The sequence below is a fragment of the Lepidochelys kempii genome, chromosome 10 (genome assembly GCF_965140265.1).
Source record: "Lepidochelys kempii isolate rLepKem1 chromosome 10, rLepKem1.hap2, whole genome shotgun sequence".
NCBI lineage: Eukaryota > Metazoa > Chordata > Testudines > Cheloniidae > Lepidochelys > Lepidochelys kempii.
In genome coordinates this window covers 30,107,684-30,128,706 of record NC_133265.1, presented here as the reverse complement: position 1 = coordinate 30,128,706, position 21,023 = coordinate 30,107,684, and the positions used below count along the sequence as shown (strand labels likewise).

At 48.3% G+C, this 21,023-nt stretch overlaps 1 protein-coding gene across 3 annotated transcripts in view; it reads left to right on the top strand.

The window, feature by feature from the left end:
• The window catches only part of SEC14L5 (SEC14 like lipid binding 5), a 58,784-nt gene that overhangs the window by 27,365 nt on the left and 10,396 nt on the right, over nt 1-21,023 (top strand). For 2 of the 3 annotated variants that reach the window (XM_073362546.1, XM_073362548.1), the window contains 11 exons: nt 912-1,061; nt 1,197-1,328; nt 3,931-4,059; nt 5,218-5,437; nt 8,332-8,444; nt 10,855-10,884; nt 15,899-16,088; nt 16,806-16,894; nt 18,215-18,285; nt 19,035-19,206; nt 19,967-20,101. In XM_073362546.1, the coding sequence (XP_073218647.1) occupies nt 912-1,061; nt 1,197-1,328; nt 3,931-4,059; nt 5,218-5,437; nt 8,332-8,444; nt 10,855-10,884; nt 15,899-16,088; nt 16,806-16,894; nt 18,215-18,285; nt 19,035-19,206; nt 19,967-20,101 (1,431 nt within the window). The remainder of the gene's footprint in view (nt 1-911; nt 1,062-1,196; nt 1,329-3,930; nt 4,060-5,217; nt 5,438-8,331; nt 8,445-10,854; nt 10,885-15,898; nt 16,089-16,805; nt 16,895-18,214; nt 18,286-19,034; nt 19,207-19,966; nt 20,102-21,023) is intronic. The other variant, XM_073362547.1, reaches the window with a different exon arrangement.

The following is a 21,023-nucleotide window of genomic DNA, read 5'->3' as shown; positions in this document are numbered from 1 at the left end:
CGCCATTCCACCAACCCACAATAATCCCCTGGCTCTCAGATACCTCACATTACCACATAACATGGAGGGGCCCCGTTAGCTAACATAATGTTCCCGTTGCACTTTCCACCTCCCCCTTACCAATAATGGAAACTGTCCACTCCGCGCCCTTCCCCTCCATTACTACACAGCCAAAGCTTCCTCGGCAGAAGAGCTTTGGCTGACGGCAGAGCAGCTGGGGCTAGAGATGGAGAGGGAATGAGGACAGAGCTGTGGCTTGGGGCAGAGTAATGGGAGCTGGGGCCAGGGCTGGGGCCAGAGCTGGCCCGGGGATGGAGCAAAGGGTGGCACTGGGGGAAGAGTGGGACTGGCCATAGCTCTCTCCCCACCCTTGGGACCTGCTGCACGCCCCCTCCCCCCCCGAATGTTCCTCCGTGCCCCTCTAGAGGGTTGTGCCCCACAGTTTCGGGACCACTGATCTAGACTGTCCCTGACAGGTGTTTGTCATCCTGTTCTCAAACCTCCCACGACACAGATTCTACAACCTTCCTAGGGATTAGCTAATCCCTGCTTTAGTAAAGATTGGTGTGCAGTTGTGCAGCACGCTATACTTAACCCTCTGCATTAGCTCCTCTTTTCTGAGATGAAAGGGATTTTGTAGCTCTGTGGCCTGACAGCAGAGGTCTTTATGAATGGCCTGGTGGCTGAGGCTCAGGGCTGGTCTACACAACAAAGTTAGGTATCACTCCCCTGAGAGATGTAGTTTAGCTCATCTAAGGCCTGGTGTAGACTCGGTTGACTTAGCTAGCACATCTTGGAGAGGTGGACTTACGACAGCAACAGAAGAGCCCCTTCTGTCACTGTAGTAAGTATCTACACAGCTGCAGCACTTCCAGTGTAGGCATAGCCTTATTCTTCATTGCGTCTCCTAGGCTTACGAGAAGCGCTTTCCCACGTGCCCAGAGATCCCTGTCTTCCTGGGCAGCGAGATCCTTCAGGAATCCAAGAGCGATGATGGAGCTGTTCATATCGTCGAACGGAGCTGCAAACTGAATGTGGACGCTCCACGGCTGCTGAAGAAGGTGAGAGCCTAATGTACACAGCGTCTCCAGGCTTCCTTGTGTCTGCTGCTTTGGGCAGTAGAGTCTTGAGCCGTGGTGACTGCTCTGCTCCCACATCTAACGTCCTGTATGGCTTTGTTCTTCCTTCCTTCTCAGATCGCTGGGGTAGAGTACGTCTTTTTCATACAGAAAAACACCGTGAACTGGAAGGAGCGAACGCTTCTCATTGAGGCTCACAACGAGACTTTTGCAAATCGTGTTGTCGTCCTTGAGACGTGTAGCTACTCGGTAAGTGCCTCTCTTCCCAAGCAGCCTTCCTCTTCCTCTTGACCATGCGGTGAGCCAGAGCAGCTGAGCGACCGTAGCAGAAGCTTTCTGCCTTGGGATAACAGCCAGGTGAGGGCGCTCGGAGGAGTGTGGATGCTGGGCCATAATCCAATGTGACTTGGAAGCCCGTTGACCTGGATTGGGGGCTCCATTTTGATGGGCACCTGAAGGCACTCCCAGAGGTGGGACTGCTCAGCAGCTAGCTCATCTGGGGGGAAGGAGTTGCCTTGCCTTGGCTGGAGCATTAGGTTCTGGGGTGAGATCAGAGAGCAAGGTGGGGCTCTAGATTTGATGTAAAGTGTTCCCCTAGTTCTCCGGGCTTAGAACTAGAGTTAAGACGGATGTCTGGCCAGTGTTGGGGTTTGGCCTTGGCATGATTCTAGCAGTTTAGGGAGGAGGCCCGAGTACTTATTGTGATGGGAAGTTGAGGTGATGGGTAGGGGAGGTAGTCGGGGCAGCTGAATTCTCATACTGCTCCCAAATGAGCGCAGTTCCTGGCTTCCCTGTCATGCTCTTTCTGTCCCCGGGACTTCCAGATTGCTCCTGTGTCGATCATTTAGATAAAGTTCTTATGCTGCTTATCTGTGGCCTGAGAAGATGTCACCCAGCGTGTTCCACTTGTCGAGTGTTTGTACCATATCGGTGCATCTGGGCCACAGGGGTTCAATTACCATTAAAAATAGCTTCATCTATTTCTGGAAGCAATCTGATACCTCACCATGTTTCCTAAACAAAAGTCCAGATCATGTTACTTACCTGCCCTGTCAGCACTTGTACGTTAGTGCAGCTTCTTGAAATCAAAGACGCTCGCAATGGCTGTTGCTCCTAGTGAAGCAAATAACTTAACCCCCTGCCCAAAAACATCTGTGTGGTGTGGTGCTCATGGAAATGATAATGGATCAAGTTTTTCCATTGCTGTCACCGTGGGTCTGTCTCAGCTGCTGACTGTGAGATGCTGCTCGGTGAACCCAGCAGTGATGCTGTGTATATGCATGTCTTTGCCAGTGCCAGATTTCACGCTACTGGGATTTCTCTGACTGCAGTGTGTTGAAAACCTTCCTTCCAGAGTGGAACTGCTGGGTTTCCGAGATGTCTGCTTTCCAGAAGGGAGGAACTAGTTGTCTGCATCCTTGAGATGCTCCTGCTGTCTACTTTTGCCCATTTCCTCTTAATTGTGGGAGTGTACAGGAAACAAGTTTTTCTCATGTTTCAACCCCAGCTGTGTCTTGAGAAATAAGATCTTTCTCTGGCTGCTGCCTATAATCCCTATAGGGACATTGTGTTCTTGACTGATCTCTCTGTGCGCTTGAGGTCAGTTTTTTTTGTACTCTGTTGCGGGGCTAAAACAGTCACACATAAGGGGAAAGGCAGACCCCTCTATTCCTTGTCAAGGAAAGAGCTATGTGGGTGTTTTCCTTGAGGAAGAGAATGTAGGGAGACTGCCTAGAGAGGAAGGATGTTCTGTGGTTAAGGCAGTGGCTGAGACTCAGGAGACCTGGATTTAGTTCCTCGCTCTGCCACTGACTTCCTGGGCAACTTGGGGTGAGTCATTTAATTTCTGGGTACCTGTTTCCCATCTGTTCAACAGGGGAGGATAATTTCCCCCCCCCCCTTCCTTCACTCTGTCTTATCTATTTAGCTTGTGAACTCTTTGGGGCAGTGGCAATGACTGTCAGGTGCTTCCTCCTGGTTATCAGGCCTAGCAGTTGGAACAGAGGTCAAAGCTGGATGTAGGGTCAGGGCTGGGCTGAGGGTAGCGCTAGAACAGAGATCAGAGTCCAGGGACAAGCCAAGTCAGTACCGTAGCTGGAGTCCAGGTGTGGGCCAAAGTTTGAAGCTGGGTAGTCAGAGTCCAAGGGTCAGGAGGCAAGGGCTGAAGCGAGGTCGGAGTAGCACAAGGACAAGACCTGGAACTGGGCTCAGGCAAGGCTGGGGCAGGAACAGGCTCAAGAGCAGGCTGGAGAGTCCGTTACTCTGCAAGGCAGCAGGAGGGTTCCTGGCCAGGCAGTACTGTTGCACAGATTGATCAGCAGCTCTGGCATGCTTGGGGAAATAGATGACCCCAGGCTCAAATGACACAGTCTCTGCTCAGGGACAAGCTGCTGCCGCACGCCTGAAGGCTGAGTCACGGCAGGCTCTGATGGAGGGCAGCTGAGTGAGCAGCCCTGGTTTGACTGCGAGTTTGCTTCACAGTGACCATCTCTTGCTATTTGCACGTACTGCATCTAGCACCATGGCACTATTGTAATGCTCTTTCTACTCCTGCCATTACCATTTGGAGAGCCAAGCAGCAGAAGTGGGTTTAGTCTTGATTTCCTTGGGTGGGGAGAATCCCATCCTAACAGTGGTTGTGCTCCGGATGTGTCCTAACGTGTCTGTCAGACTGAGCATCGCAGTCCTGATTAATCAGATCACTAAGTGCTGACAGACCTACATCCTGTAGGGAGCCCCCTGGTCTGCAGCCTGGGAGAGTGAACAGCCCCGTTACTGCCTGGCGTGAAGCCTGGCAGCCTTGGTCTGCTCTGCGCTGTGTGACCCTGGGCCTGTCTCTGTCTGAGTTTAGGTTCACCCTGAGAATGAAGAGTGGACGTGCTTTGAACAGTCTGCGTCTCTTGACATCAAGTCGTTCTTTGGCTTTGAAAGCACAGTGGAGAAAATTGCCATGAAGCAGTACACCTCCAACATCAAGCGGGTGAGAGCTGGCTTTCCCCTAGCTCCGAGAAGTGCAGCTCAGGTGTCCACAGCCCATTAGAAGTGGGGAAGTAAAATGGCTGCTCGGGTCCAAGGTTGCCATGGCAGTGAGCGTGAAGGGTCATGAGATGCAATCATAGAAGGTTAGGGTTGGAAGGGACCTCAGGAGGTCATCTAGTCCAACCCCCTGCTCAAAGCAGGACCAATCCCCAATTTTTGTCCCAGATCCCTAAATGGCCCCCTCAAGGATTGATCTCACAACCCTGGGTTTAGAAGGCCAATGCTCAAACCACTGAGCTATCCCTCCCCCCTTATGTTCTCTAATGGGTAGATCAAGGGAGTGGGAATTGGCAGGAGACCTAGGTTCTGTGACCAACTCTCCCCTGTGCCGTTGCCATGAATAAGTCCCTTAGCCTCACTGTTGCCTGAGTTTCGTCCTCAGTAAAAAGAGAGAACGCAACTCTAAGGAGCAGCTGGGCCCTGCCATGGGTTTCAGTCTCTGTAGTAGAGAGTGGAGGTTAAGCCACTATCCAACAAGCAAAACAACTTGTTTGTTTGGATATCTCCATGAGAGGTTGGACGGGAATTATTCTGGGTGAGAGCTGCATTCCATGCGCAGTCCAGGCTCCCTGGAGTCACTCCCTGACCAGTGTCCCACACAGGAAGCCTTCTTCCTGAATATGCACACAGGAAGGACAAGCCCTGGGTACCTGTTGATTTCATGCCACTGAAGACTCCACTCTGATGGGATCTGGGCAGTGCAATGGTGTTAGTTTGACGGCCTTTTCCCTGGGTTTAGGGTCGCAGGGGAGCAGTGCAGCAAACAGGTGAGATGTGTAGGGCTGACTGACCCTGTTTTCTCCCCTCCCCTGAACCCAAACCTGTTCTTACCCCAGGCATTTTCCTGAGTAACAGCACGTTTTCTCTTCTCTAGAGAGAGCCTTTCACACTCCAAGTAAAATTCCCCACACGGGCCGTTCCGCTCCCTTCTGCCTTGCTCAAAAGCTGCTGCATGAGGACATTAAACACGGGAATGTGCTCCTTCTTCCCTGGGCTAGGGAAACTCCCCCTTCCTGCTTATGGCTGGGATGCTAATCTCTCGGAGTACTAGAAATCCTTTCACTTGGCGTTGCTCTCTAATGCAAGCCTTCACTTCCAGGGCAAGGAGGTGATCGAGCATTACCTGAAGGAGCTGATCTCCCAGGGCATCACCTTCATCCCCCGATGGACACCTCCACCAGTGAGCAGGCAGAAGGAAAAGAGGGCCCTGGCTGTGGGACACAACCCTGGTATTGTGCCAGCGGAGTCCTGTGTGCATGGAACTAATAAAGAGCATCCAGGCAGCTCCTGCCCTGCTGCAGAGACGGCTAGCCCTGACGGTATGCTATCCCCAGGCAGTGGTGGAGGTTGGCAGTGTAGACGTTCTGGTTCTCACATTGGGACATTTCTGCCACTTAACTCTTGAAGCTCCTGCAGCCTGATGTACGAAAAGGCTCCAGCCCAATGTGAAAGTGTCTGCCTGAGCAGAAGGAAGTGAGAGGTCATTGTATCATTGCAGTGATACCTGCAACATTGGGAGCTTTAACCCAAGATTCCTGGCCCTTGTGATTGGGGTATGTCTCTAGGAGCTTCGAGAACAGCTGCTAAAGCAAGAAACTGAGATCTGGGGCTCCTGGGTTCTGTTCCTGCCTGGCCTTGGTCATGTAGCTTCTCTATACCTTAGTTTACCAATCTGTAAAATGGTTTGAATACTTACCCACTGGCTAAGGAAGCTGCAAGGCACAATTAATATTGGTAAAGTGTCTTGAGATGAAAGGTGCTCTAGAAGTGGAGAACTCCACTTAGCAGCCAGGTGAGGAGTGGGGGGTGGGGGGAAGATTATTGGCTTCCCTTTCTTCACGTATCTCTGCTCTTGAACTGCCAGCTCTATACGACTCTCCCAGCTGCCCTCTTTCCATTCCGTTGTGGGTCTGCTGCCCAGCTTGGCTGGATCTGTGGCATAGGTGCTGACTTTTAGTTTTCTCCAGGGGTGCTCAACACTCACTCTGCCCCTTCCCCGAGCCCCCGATCAGCTGTTTGGCAGGGGCGCCCCCGATCAGCTGTTTGGCAGGGGCGCCCCCGATCAGCTGTTTGGCAGGGGCGCCCCCGATCAGCTGTTTGGCAGGGGCGCCCCCGATCAGCTGTTTGGCAGGGGCGCCCCCGATCAGCTGTTTGGCAGGGGCGCCCCCGATCAGCTGTTTGGCAGGGGCGCCCCCGATCAGCTGTTTGGCAGGGGCGCCCCCGATCAGCTGTAGCTGGTGGTGCTGAGCACCCACTATTTTTTTCCATGGGTGCTCCAGCCTATAATCTGCAGTGAGGGTGAATTTAGGGAGGCTAATTTGTCCGGTGGGACTGAGGGGCAGCAGCGTGTTCTCTAGGCACATGATCCCCGTTGTGTGATACTGTAGCCCATTGTATCCAGGGTCAGAAATATTCTGCCTGATGTGGAGCTGGCCCCGAAGGGTCCCCTCTGCTCTCCTGTCCCTTCTGTCTCCACATGCTTCCAGCACAGCTGCTGGCCTGTGCCACGACTCTTTTGGTACCACGTTCCCTGTACACACGCGCCTCCAGCTGCACATCTGCCTGGAACTCCACACGCTGGCAGATGTGATCCCCTTGTCCTTTGTCTCGATGTCCTGGAGGGACCCTGCGCTGCAGTAGCCACAAAGGACAATCCTGATGGCGAAGAGGAGCTACTAAAGTTATTCAGGTTTCAGAGTAGCAGCCGTGTTAGTCTGTATTTGCAAAAAGAAAAGGAGTACTCGTGGCACCTTAGAGACTAACAAATTTATTTGAGCATAAGCTTTCGCAAGTGAGGTGTAAAAAAAAAAAAAAAGGCGAATACTCACCAGCAACCACATACCACACAACAGAACCACTAACCCAGGAACCTATCCTTGCAACAAAGCCCGTTGCCAACTGTGCCCACATCTATTCGGGGGACACCATCACAGGGCCTAATCACATCAGCCACACTATCAGAGGCTCGTTCACCTGGACATCCACCAATGTGATATATGCCATCATGTGCAAGCAATGCCCCTCTGCCATTTACATTGGTCAAACTGGACAGTCTGTACGCAAAAGAATAAATGGACACAAATCAGATGTCAAGAATTATAACATTCATAAACCAGTCGGAGAAAACTTCAATCTCTCTGGTCACGCAATTACAGACCTAAAAGTTGCAATTCTTCAACAAAAAAACTTCAAAAACAGACTCCAACGAGAGACTGCTGAATTGGAATTAATTTGCAAATTTGATACAATTAATTTAGGCTTGAATAGAGACTGGGAGTGGCTAAGTCATTATGCAAGGTAACCTATTTCCCCTTGTTTTCCTAACATCCCCCCCCCCCCCCCCCGACGTTCTTGTTAAACCCTGGATTTGTGTTGGAAATGGCCCACCTTGATCATCATACACATTGTAAGGAGAGTGATCACTTTATATAAGCTATTACCAGCAGGAGAGTGGGGTGGGGGGGAGAGAAAACCTTTTGTTGTGATAAACACCCATTTTTTCATGATTTGTGTGTATAAAAACAAACATCTTCTATATTTTCCACAGTATGCATCCGATGAAGTGAGCTGTGGCTCACGAAAGCTTATGCTCAAATCAATTGGTTAGTCTCTAAGGTGCCACAAGTACTCCTTTTCTTTTTGCGAATACAGACTAACACGGCTCTTACTCTGAAACCTTTTTTTAAAGTTATTCACTCTTTCCCCCTGGTGGCTGTCCGTGGAATAGCATTTCAGCAGCTTCCAGACTGGCTGCCGTCCCCTCTTGCTGTAGGAATATAGTGGAGTGGGATTTTCCAAAGAGCCCAAGTTAGGTAGGTGTCCAAGGAGGTGGGTGCCTAACTCCCTGAATTTCCTTTGAAAACCCAAGTCAGAGTCCAGGGCATCTTTGGGATGGAGGCAGGAATTAGAGGGCATATTGGCACCATTGAGTGGCTGACCCTGCTGTGATGCCGTACACATCCAGAATTACTGACTCAATCCCCATGCCCTAATTGTAATCAACATGTCTCCAGTGGACCCCTTGGGATGCTTTCCAGCCCTTCCCAGACAAAAGCCAGGCAGACTGTTGATGAAGGAGGCTAAGAGTGTTTGACAATTCCCAGTGGAAATTGTGTGTGTGTGTGTGTGTGTGTGGAAATAACTGTACAATTCCCCAGATCCTCCACTCCTACCAGGACTTCTCCCCTGAGCTGCTGTTTTCTTCCCTCTCCAGCTGACAAACTGGACGCTGATTACATTGAGCGGTACCTGGGGCAGCTGACTCCAATGCAGGAAAGCTGCCTGATCCGACTCCGTCAGTGGCTGCAGGAAATGCACAAAGGCAAGGTAGGCAGCTAGAGGCAGAACTCCCTGCCTGGAGACAAGAGGGGAGCTCTCCAAAGAACTGATAGCCTCTCGGAGGCAGCTTTGCTTAGCAGCTTGATCATGTAACTGGGATCCAGGAACCTCTGGGTTCTAACCCCAGTTCTGCTGCTGATTGGCAGTGTGGTCTAGGGCAAATGACTGCTCTGTGCCTCGGTTTCCCCATATAAAAATGGGATTGTGAATAACTCACATGTGCTGAGGCTTGCTTGATAGTGGAGTGCTATGTTAAGACAGCTGTTTCCTGATAAGCTTTAGGTGAGTCATATCACTGCTGCCAGTGGCAGTACAGAATACCATGCCCTCCTTTCTTCTCCGCTGCTACTGCTGGTGGCACTGCCTTCAGAGCTGGGTGCCCGGGCAGCAGCTGCTGCTCTCCCACCTCCCAGTTGCATGCACTGCCATCATCAGCAGCAGTGGAGAAGTAAGGGTGAGAATACTGTGACCTCCTAATAGGCTTCTGACCCTCTTAAGAACATAAGAACCGCCATACTGGGTCAGACCAAAGGTCTGTCTAGCCCAGGATCCTGTATTCCAACAGTGGCCAATGCCAGGAGTCCCAGGTGAGTGTTTTGGGTCAGGGCCCCCAGTTTGAGAAAGACGGTGGAGAAAATTTTTTGTGGGTGGTCACGGCATAAATAGCAAATTTCATGGATGTGTAACATAGCTATGAAATTTGCTATTTATGCCATGACCAACCCATGAAAAATGTGTGATTTCTCTGCAGTTTAAGTCAACCCCTTGTAGTGGTTATCAAGTGGTCTTGCTTCCCTTCAAAGTCTAGCTCGCTGCACCTGTGGGGTAGGGTGAGAGAACCTGCTAGTCACGCTGTGTAGATCAGTTGAAAACCTACACACATCCCAAGGCTTTTGGCAGACATTGCTCACTAGAGTGGTGGGTGATCATGCCTAGCTTTTATCTAGTCCTTTTCCAGGTGGGCTTCATAAGCTAACTTGCTTAGGGGCTGCCTTAATTTTGGGAAGAATTTTGTTTAAATCTATTTTTTATGAAAACTCTGTATTTCAAACTTGATGCAGAAACTTCCATATTGAGGAGCAGGGTGTGTCTGTCTGAACTCATGCAAATAGTTACTCTTTGGTTTGAGTGCCATCTACTTGAACTGTCCAGAGACTCCAGTGTGGGGATCAGAGTAGAATGATTTGCAAGTGCAGCCAGAGTTGATCACAGCAGTTGGGTGCTGATCCCAGGTTGCGTTTGGCTCCCACAGGCCATACTGGAGATTGTGAGACAAACGTGTCCCTGCCACTCCTCCATTGATTAGAGCACTGTTACACTGGGGAAGAATTCAGCCTCATGTTTAGTGGGACGCTACCAATGGTTGTGGGTTGCAAGGCTGGGGAGGGTGCACGGTTTGTTTTCTCCCTTTCCAGACATGCCCTGATGAGCGAAGCTTGGCTTTTCTGGATGGAGATGCCCAGCCAGGGCTGGGCTGGGCTGTGCTGTGCAGTGTCAAACGCTTGTGTGGAGGAATTGTGCCTGACTGCTTGACGTTAGCAGTGCTAAGTCCCTGGTCGGGTCTAACGCACAAACACAAAAAACCTTGTGCCAGCAGAACCAGTGTCCAGGCTCAGCGCTGTGAAATGCAAGCGTGGGAGGGACACGTTCAAATCTTATTACTCCGGTTCTGGGTCCCTCCCCTCCATCCTTACTGGGCATTTAGGGGGCTAGAAAATAGTGTGCTGTGTTCCTGGGGAGCAGGGAGGCAGGGGAGCTTCGTTACTAATTGCAGCCCTTGATCTGGCTCCTTAGGAGTAGGACTGCGCTGTGAACAGAGCTGCCCGTTCTGTCCCGCCTCGCCCACAGCCAATAGTCCCATCAGGCCTACAGGATAGGTTATGAGAGTGGGTGGGGATAGGCTCCAACCCGCTCTCCCTCTCATTCTCTTACCCTGATTAACTAACACTCTCAGTTCATGACCAGAGCAGGGGAGAGGGGGAGCATGCAGTAGTAAGAAGAGCTGTGGTGGTTAGGTGGGATTGAACGAGGCATCTGAGACAATGACTTCCCACTCCATTGGTAAGCACTTCTGAGAGGCAGGGAGACTTGGCAAAGAGATTTCTCCTGACCTTCCAAAAGAAAACTGAGTTCACATGCAGTGCTACAGTTGGCTTCTGCGCATGCCGCTTTCCAGCTGGGAGCGGGGCTGGATAACTGCTTTGGCTTGACAAGCCTTCTGCAGTCCATCCAGCAAAACCACATGGACTCCTGTATCTTATGTGCCAGCTGTCAGGCATCCTGCCCGAGCCACCCTTAGCTGAGAGTGTGACGGGGAGCCACATGTGTGATGGGTCAGGACCCAGGTTTTGAGCTGGAAAGCACAGTGTAAATGCCTGTTTGTGTTTTTTTCTTGTAGTCAGAGGCTGGGGAATGGAAGCCGGAAAAGGTAAAATCTGGAGCATGTGAGCAATGTGAAAGAGTTGCCCCTGGGGGTGTGGGGGGGGGGTGTGTGTGCGCACACGCACGTGTGCTCTTCTTGGCAGCTGTTTGTTGTGCTGGATCCACTAATAGGGTGAAATTGACTCTGCCTTAGTGACAGCTGTAGGTAGCGTTATGCACTTCTGGTAGGTTTTGTGTATTCTCCATGCCCTTTGTAAGCAGAATGGATGGTACTGGCAATTCAGACCTCATCCCAAACCCCATTTATTCCTTCCTTGTCTGCTTTGTAGAAGCATAAACAGCTTATCAGGCGGGTACTGAGTCAAACGCTTGTCTCAGACCATTTGAACTCAGCTTCAAGGGGGCTGATCTCTTACTGTGACTTTTTTTTTTAATTTTTTTTAGTTCCAGGGTAAATGTCCCTGTCACCTCTCCAGAGGCCCATTGCAGATCTCCGTTCCTGGGAGCTTGCCCCGTTGGATGTTTGTTTTTAAATGAAACACTCCCATTGTCCCGTTGCAGTGTCCATTCTCTGTTCCTTCCACAGCAGTAGTCAAGTGCTTTGCTGAATAAAGTCTTCCATAGCTGGAAGGCCAGCCAGAGAGAACTGGAGACTGTAAATGATGTAAAAACTGCAGATTCCTACACAGAGCTGTAAGCAATGGTCTGTGTGCTGCTGTTAAAGCAGCCAGGTATTGGTACACCAATAATGAGAACTACAGGAGCATCTTCATTTGCCTGCCTATGGAAATTACTGTCTCTGGAATTGTCTCAGCCAAATGCCATCCCTCGTGTCAGAAATCCATTCCGCTAACTTAGCCTTTGAACTTGATTCTCTGTATAACAATACCACTTCATCCTCTCAAAGCTCTGCCTCTGACCCAAATGTAAGTGCTCACTTGTCCCTGTGCATTGCTGTATTCAGAACTGTACCGCTGCCCTTACCTAGGCTTTCTGGTTATTGCTATGACAGACTTTCCTCTGGCGTAGTAAGTAAGCTCTTGCTTTAACTATGTAGTAAGTAGGCACTTGATTTATCTATGTAATCAGCCATGAAGAGTTCGTTGTAACCTGGGGTCAACATGACACTTGAAAATGGCAAAACTTTATGTAATAGCCACAATGTTGGATTCTCTTGACAGGGACTCAGCGGGCTCTCCTGGATGTTATGTTTGGTTATTTCTGTAAGGATTTGAACTAGCGTTGTCAATTAATCACAGTTAACTCACATGATTAACTAAAAAAAGTCATCATGATTAATCACAGTTTTAATCACACTGCTAAGCAATAGAATACCAATTGAAATGTATTAAATATTTTTGGATGTTTTTCTATATTTTCAAATACATTGATTTGAATTACAACACAGTATACAAAGTGTACAGTGCTCACTTTATATTATTTTTATTACAAATATTTGCACTGTAAAAATGATAAATAAAAGAAATAGTATTTTTCAATTCACCTCATACAAGTACTGTAATGCAATCTCCTTATCCTGAAAGTGCAACTTACAAATGTAGATTTTTTTCTTACATAACTGCACTCAAAAACAAAACAATCTAAAACTTTAGAGCCTACAAGTCCACTCAGTCCTACTTCTTTTCCAGCCAATCGTTCAGACAAACAAGTTTGTTTACATTTATGGGAGATAATATTGCCTGCTGCTTATTTACAATGTCATCATAAAGTGAGAACAGGTGTTCGCATGGAACTTTTGTAACTGGCATTGCAAGGTATTTATGTGCCAGATATGCTAAACATTCATACGTCCCTTCATGCTTCGGCCTCCATTCCAGAGGACATGCTTCCATGCTAATGATGCTTATTTCAAAAAATGAGTTATTTAAATTTGTGATTGAACTCCTTGGGGGAGAACTGTATGTCTCCGGCTCTGTGTTACCCATAGTCTGCCATATATTTCATATTACAGTAGACTCGGCTGGTGACTCAGCAAGTATAGTTCATTTTAAGAACACTTTTGCTGTAGATTTGACAAAACGCAAAGAAGGTACCAATGTGAGATTTCTACAGATAGCTACATCACTCTACCCAAGGTTATAGACTCTGAAGTACCTTTCAAAATCTGACCGGGACAAGGTGTGGAGCATGCTTTCAGAAGTCTTTAAAAGAGCAACACTCTGATGCAGAAACTACAGAACCCGAACCACCAAAAAACAAAATCAACCTTCTGCTGGTGGCATCTAACTCAAATGATGAAAACTAACATGCGTCGGTCCGCACTGCTTTGGATCATTATCGAGCAGAACCCATCATCAGCCTGGATGCATATCCTCTGGAATGGTGGTTGAAACATGAAGGGACATGAATCTTTAGTGCATCTGGCATGTAAATACCTTGCAACGCCGACTACAACAGTGCCATGCGAGCTCCTGTTCTCACTTTCAGGTGACATTGTAAACAAGAAGTGGGCAGCATTAGTGCCTACAAAAGTAAGCAAACTTGTTTGTCTGAGTGACTGGCTGAACAAGAAATAGGACTGAGTGGACTTGTAGGTGCTAAAGTTTAACATTTTTATTTTTGAATGCGGGTATTTTTTGTACATAATTATACATTTGTAAGTTCAACTTTCATGATCAAGAGATTGCACTACAGTACTTGTATTAGGTGAATTGAAAAATACTATTTTGTTTTTTGCAGTGCAAATATTTGTAATAATATAAAGTGAGCACTGTACACTTTGTATTCTGTGTTGTAATTAAAATAAATATATTTGGAAATGTAGAAAACATCCAAAATATTTAAATAAATGGTATTCTATTATTGTTTAATGGTGCTATTAATAGTGATTAACTTTTTAAAATCACTTGACAGCCCTAGTTTGAACCAACCTAAGTAGCCCTGTGGATAGCGTCTTCCTCTCAGCACTGAAGACGTGTGTTCAAACCCTGCTATAAAAAAATCAGCTGTTTCTATCTGAGTGTGATGCGGACAAGTTATTGCAAGAGTTTATTAAATACATTTTGAGCTCTGACATGGAAACATGTCCACCCTCCCCACCCCCACCCCCGCCAACATGTACAAATGTGAGGTTCACAAAGGGTTCGTTAGAAACAATTAACCCCAGGTGTGCATCTAAGCTATCTCTGAACTTATCTGCTCTCAACCCCTTTCTCTCCACTGAATCTGTTCTTAGGGCTTGTCTACATGGTGCAGTAGTCCACAGTAGAGGGGTATAAATTCTAATTTGCACCAGCATGTTGCACGCTAACTGGCCCCCATGGACTCTGTTAAAAGTTCCCTAGTGCGCGTTGTGTAGGACTGTTTGAAACGGGACTGCACTCGGGAACTTTTAGAGCAGGGGTTCTCAAACTGGGGGTCAGGAGGTTATTACGTTGGGGGGGGGAGTCGCGAGCTGTCAACCTCCATCCCAACCCCGCTTTGCCTTCAGCATTTATAATGGTGTTAAATATGTAAAAAAGTGTGTTTAATTTATAAGGAGAGGGTTGCACTCAAAGGCTTGCTATGTGAAAGGGGTCACCAGTAAAAAAGTTTGAGAACCACTGTTGTAGAGCATGCCAGCAGGGTCCACACAGGCCAGCTAGTGCACAGCTTATGAGTGCACGTTAGAATTGACACCTTTTGTAGTGCAGACTAATGCACTATGTAGACAAGCCCTAAGTGTGTCTATTGCAGCTTCATATCAGTACGTGTAACTGAGATTGCTTCAGGCCTGAAATTCCTGGCTGCTTTGCTTCCAGCCCTTCTTTCTATTTTCATCCACGTCAGTAAGCTGATAAAGGAGCTTTTCGCCCTGAATACACGTATTATTTGTGTTACAGCCATGTGCAGGTGGCCCATCTGGGACCATGGCCCTATTTCGCTAAACCCCATAGCAATGCATAGGAAGAGACTGTCCCCGCTTTGAAGAGTTTGCAGTCTGAATTAAGATGAAATGCAACACACAAGCTTAACCTGAGGCAATGGGGCGCAGAGGAGATTGGAAGACGTAGTGGCAGATTAGCTGTATGCGCAACTTGCAATTTCAAGTCAAATTTAGCTTTGTTTGGGATTTATTAATGATTTCTGCAGGCCAACTGCCTACCCGTGAGTAGCTGGCAATTTTATCTTGGGCTTCAAGGTAGAAGTGGATCTCCAGGGATTTGAAGGAAGTCAGAAAGTACTCGTTATCCTGGAGTATGCCCCAGGCAGAAGGGGCAGCGAGAGCCAAAGCACAGAAGTGTTGGTGGGAGAAGTGGACGAACATTTGAGGCCAGTGTGATTAGCTGAAAGCTTGTGGGGGGCCATGAGATCAGATTTGAGAGGAGATAATTGGGGGGGCTACATTGTAATGTCATGAAGGGTAGCTGTCATGGAGAAAGGAGAGGGACTGACATACTTGGACAAGGCCAGTGTGGAGGTTCAGCAGACGGGCCGGATGATAAGAGCCTGCACAAGAGCGTGAGTTGTAGTGTTCCAGCTGAAGGGAGCCTTTGGAGGGTGTCTGGTCTATTTACAGAGAGCCCAGCTGTGACCAGTCTCCACAGGGCTAGCACAGGAGCCTTCCTGTAGGCTAGTGTGTTGAACAAAGATGCTTTTCATCCTTTGCATGGTGCTGTGTGGCTTTCCTGTCTCTCTGGGGAAGGAACATTGCAACTTTGTTACTTTCAGGCAGGATTTGTGGGTGGCTTGTCTCGGCTGGTGGGGGAATGTTTTGGGAGACTCTGGCTAGCAGAGTTCACTGCAATTCCCAGCTGTCTATTCCATTCACTGGCTGGCAGTGTTTCTAGAGTGAATATGCATGGCATATATAGGCCCAGGTAGGTGGGAGGGCCCTATGTCTGGAGGGGGGCTGGGTTTGTCATTTCCCTACAGTCCTGGATTAGCTGGAGCAGACCAAATGGACATAGCAGGAGGAAAGAAAATTAAACTTCAATCCTTCTCCATGTCTGGGAGGAGCTAGAAGCTCCTTTGCATCTTGTTGGTGTTTGTGGGAGGGGAGCGCTGGCAGCAGTGCAGTCCAAGCTCTTTGGAACGAGTGTGTCTCCTCTGTCTCCCAGATCCCCAAAGATGAGCATATCCTTCGATTCCTGAGGGCTCGTGACTTCAACATCGACAAGGCTCACGAGATGCTTTGCCAGTCGCTGACCTGGCGCAAGCAGTACCAGGTGGATTACATCCTGCAGACCTGGAGACCCCCATCCCTGCTGGAGGAGTACTACACCGGAGGGTGGCATTATCAGGATAAAGGTAGGATGGTGTGTCTGCACCACCAGTGCAGTCACCTGTGGCTCTGTGGAGCCAGCTGTGCCGGCAGGTTACACCATAGCATGGGTACATTTCCTAATACATATGAATGTCCCGATTGTGTCAAAGCAATCTCTTTGTATGTGCAGATGAGGCTGAATCTGGCTGGCCTAAAGCTCCCCTTGATAGGAATATGCTTTGGGCACCATTTTTTTTCTTTGAATTTTTAAGAAAATGTCCTGCTTATAGGTAAGGAACTCTGTTTACAGTGGAAGCTTCTCCTACCTAAGTGCCCCATCCCTTCCCGGAAGGGTCTGTCCCCTAAGGAGATAAGTAGGTCAGACTCCAATCGATTCAACTGACAGCCTCTCTGAGCTGCTGGCAAGGCTGTTGTGATATCATCACCTTCCCACTGAAGACTGGAATAAGACCACAATGTTTTTCACACAGCCCACTAGTCAGCATTGGCCTAAGATGGTTAGCTGTCCTGTGGCATGGATAAGAGAGAGTCTATAGCTCAAACCCCCCAATACGCCCTCTCTGGGCTATTCCATCTCCCAGGCACCTGGCCTATTTATCACTGACAGGAAGCTGAGGTTAGATTGGCCATCTGAATGCTACTTTTTCTTCAGCAGAGTTTCCAGGTTCTTTACAGGATCTCACATTTGGGGGCTTAGAACCAGTGTTTTCCCTGTAACATCTTTGTTCTTTGCTTTGAAGATGGCCGCCCCCTCTACATCCTTCGCCTCGGTCAGATGGACACAAAAGGTTTGGTGAAGGCCCTGGGAGAAGAGTCGCTCCTGCGACACGTAAGGGATGCTTTTATTACCTATATAACTTCTGCTGCTACAATTTCTCTGAGAGGTGTAGATGAAATGCAGATCACGGCAGCAGGCCCGTGTGGGAAGAAGGGATCCACTTGACTAGCAGATGAAGGAATTGGTTCTAATACCACATATCAGTTGGCCTTGTGTATCTCTCTCCCATCAACTGTTGATGGCGATAGGGTTCAGCATGCAGCATATGGGCACTATATGGCCTGCTGATTGGCTGCATCTCACCAGATACAAATTTGGAGGCAAATTCTTCATTGTCTTCAACAGTTTGGCCATCACAGAACATGGTTGATACAGTGGCTATTAGGGCTTATCTAAATGAGTACTAAGGTGCATCTGCAGTGGATTCCCAGCTGATGTAGATGTATCTGTCCAGCTCCGCTGAAGCCAGCTTGCCAGAAATAGCAATGTAGCCAGGATAGCAAGGGCCATGGCTTGGATTAGCTGCTTTAATACATACCGGGGCTCCAGGCAGGTACAGACTAGGGTAGCTAGCTTGAGCCACTGCCCATGCTATCCTGGCTACACTGCTGTTTTCAGCACGCCAGCTCAAGCACAGAGCCCAACCTTGAGGCCTACTGGCACAGTTCCTACCACAGCACTTGCTTACTTTGCCATCACCTTGAACAAAACTTAGAGCAGCTAGTCTCCTCTCCAGCATCCGAGCCCCTCTCAGTTCAGGAGAGAGAGGGGAGCATGGGAGGGGAATCAGTTCTGATTCCCTGTTTTGGAACGCCTCCTCAGCCCCCATGCTACCAGGCAGCTCTATACTACTCCTCTTGTGTAGAGTCCTTAGTGGCATGCATAGCAGTGTAGCTCCTCCCAACCCCCAACATACTCACCAGCCCAGAGTGAGGCAAGACCCAGCCGTGGCGCAAATGTACGAGGAGGAAGTTCTCTGATGCCAGGGCAGTTCTCTGCAGGTGATTTGCAGCTGGATTGTGGTCCTTACATCACCCGAATGATGCAAAGGGCCCATAGCTGGGCTTGAGAATCTGGTCCACAGGGTCTTGGGGCCTTCAACACACAGGCCTTGTAAACTCAGTAGAACTGATTTTTCAGCAGAGAGAACTTTTCCAAAAATCTCGTTTCTTGTTCCGTATACACGTAACATGGCTGGTTTGTCCCTTTTATCATAATAGGCTGTTCTGGCTCTAGCTCCCTGTTCATGTGATTTCCTCAGTGTTCCCCCATGGTGGAGTAGGCGATGTGGGCTCTTCTTTGGGTGTGTTGCCAAAGTAACCTCCAGTCTGTGCGCACTCTCTCTCTCTCTCCCCCTCTCTCTCATTTCAGGTTTTGTCAATTAACGAGGAGGGACAAAAGAGGTGTGAGGAAAACACCAACCTGTTTGGCCGTCCCATCACGTTAGTATGCGTTTAACTGTCTTAAGGCCCTGGCATGGTGGAAGTAACATTTCAGTGAAAGTTTTTAAGATATCATGGATTTTACTGAAATAAGTAACTGGAATTCTTAGGCCCAAGCCACAGACAGGAGTATTTTGTTTGTATCAATCCCTACTCCAGCCAAGGCAGGGGTGTCTGTGTATTGGGCATAGCCTAGATGAACTGTACAACTCGATATGAAGGAAAACAAGGCTATTTGTCCCCAATCACATTGTCCAGCTTTTCTGCCACATTCCAGGTGGATCTTCTACCTGATGCCTTGGTGATCCCAATCCAGCTGCTTGAAGCCTGTAGTTCTGGCTCCGTTTGCACAGCATCAAGTTTTTAACTAATGCAAAATAACTCTTTAGTGCCATGACAGTAGTGCCCAGATTGTGTCTTGGTGGATTCAAAAGGGCCTAAGCTCCCTTAACCACCTTGAAATGGACAACCTGTGTCGTCCTCCCTGGGAGGAGGAATCCATTCCGGGCCTACAGAGCCAGTGTACTGAAAATACTTTTGGACTCTGGCCACCTGCTGCTTGTTTGTCGTTGCTCCACTGGTACTGCCAGTCCCTGGGTTTAATAGACTCCCCTGGGTTTAATAGAAAGTGTACGATAAACAAGTTTTGTGCAACTCTTATTTGTGCTGGCTGGGCAGGTGCTGTGTTGGTGAGAAATGGGGATACTGCAGCACAGTGGTGACCTCTCCCATTCTTCTGTGCATTTCAGATCCTGGACATGTCTGGTGGATTTGGAAGGGTTGAACATGCGTCACCTGTGGCGGCCTGGAGTTAAGGCTCTCCTTCGGATAATCGAGGTTGTGGAGGACAATTACCCTGAGACACTAGGGAGGTTACTGATCGTGCGAGCACCACGGGTTTTCCCTGTGCTGTGGACTCTGGTAAGTGAAATCCTTACTGTACAGACAGTGAGAACTGGGCCAGTGCCACAAGTGGCTAAAATCTCCAGTGCTGTAGATGTTGGAGGGTTATGGAGGAAAAAGCTCTTGGGCAACCTGTCGTTGGACTGAGGAGAGCTCGACACTGCTCATTGGTGGAGCTCTGGAATTTAGCCATAGTGCTGCCACGGAGCAATCTATGTCGTCTTCACATCACTTTTAGCTTCTGTCATCCTGCCAGCGTTGATTAGAGTTTGGGATCTACACTCTGAGCTCTCATATGGCACTGTGCTGCATTACCACCGACCGACAGCCTAGCTCTTGGGACTCTCTCTCATACCGATGTGCAAGAGTCATGCCAATAAAAAGCTCCAGTTGGCACAGGTTTGAATGGCAAAGATAAACAGCTTTTAAATCCCACTTGAAAGCGCACTGGAGAATAAAGTAATGAATGTGACCCTGGCTAGGGCCTGCTGGATGTATAGGCCACAGAACAGAACTGACAAAGCCCAATGCAGTTCTGGAATAGTGTTGAGGATGGGGACGTGACTTCTAGTTTTATCTAATGTGAGGGATGGCGGGGGGAACTCTGTGAGAGAATGGAAATATTTCCAATGTATAACCTATTCTGGTTCAGGGCCATCAACTTCCCTGTGGACTCCAGTCCACAGTGCTAGGAGTGTTTCTGGAATGTGGTGCAACATTCTCTTCAAATTACGGTCCATGCCATAAGAACATCATCTTCTGTCCACCTGTATTTCAGGTTAGTCCTTTCATCAATGAAAACACCAGGCAGAAGTTCCTCATCTACAGCGGCAATAACTACCAGGGTCCTGGAGGGCTTGTAGACTATCTGGACAAAGACGTGATTCCAGATTTCCTTGGAGGAGAATGTGTGGTGAGTTTGCTGTAAGGTGAATCTGAGATATGCTGTCTTCCTGGGGGCCTAGTCCTTCCACTCCTTCCCTTGGAATAGTTACCTTTCTAGACTGGTAGTGCCCAAAGGCCCACACTGGACTGGGGACCCATCGTGCTGGGTGCTGAGATCATCCTTCCCTCAGAGCTCACCTTCGGAGAGGTGGCGTTTTGCTGAGGAAGCCTTTATGAGGGAGATGCGTTTAGATGTTCTTGAACCCTTCTGCTCTTATGACTGCCTTGACCTTGAATGTTGTGGAAAAACGGAACTTGGTCCTTGGACTTTGAGAGTTCTTCCTCGAGTCAGTGTGGTTTTCCTTGGGTTATTCATGTCTGTCTTCATCTTGCTTAAAAATACCTGAAATGATGGGTTGAGCCACAAGCTAGAGATTGGTGATCATGTCCCAGTCCCATGACATAGCACCAAAAATATGACTCCACTGCTTCAGTTGTCAAATGGCATCCAGATTAGCACAGGTCTAAAAATATCTGGTCTGGCTCCTTTAGTGCCTATTGGATTAGGGAGATTATTAAAGGGACACAACCAGACTGAAAAAAATAAACGAACACATCGTGCATATAAGGCTCTTGATTTGATTTTTTGGGGGGTTTATGCATAAATCACACATTATAGGTAATGTGCCTTTAGTCTGAGCTTTAAAAAATTAGAACTGTTTTCATATTTTTGATATCTGCCATTGCAGCCACTTTCTTTGAATCTTGTTAACATCATGTAATATTGTGGAGGCACTTGTGTTCTTATTGTAGGTTGCCCAGAAATGTCTCAATAAATTATATTAAATTGAAATAATGAAAAAGACCTTAAATTTACTTTTTCATCATTTATGCTGCTCACCATGTCACACCCCATTCAGACAGTGAAAATACAACGATGAGATTTACTT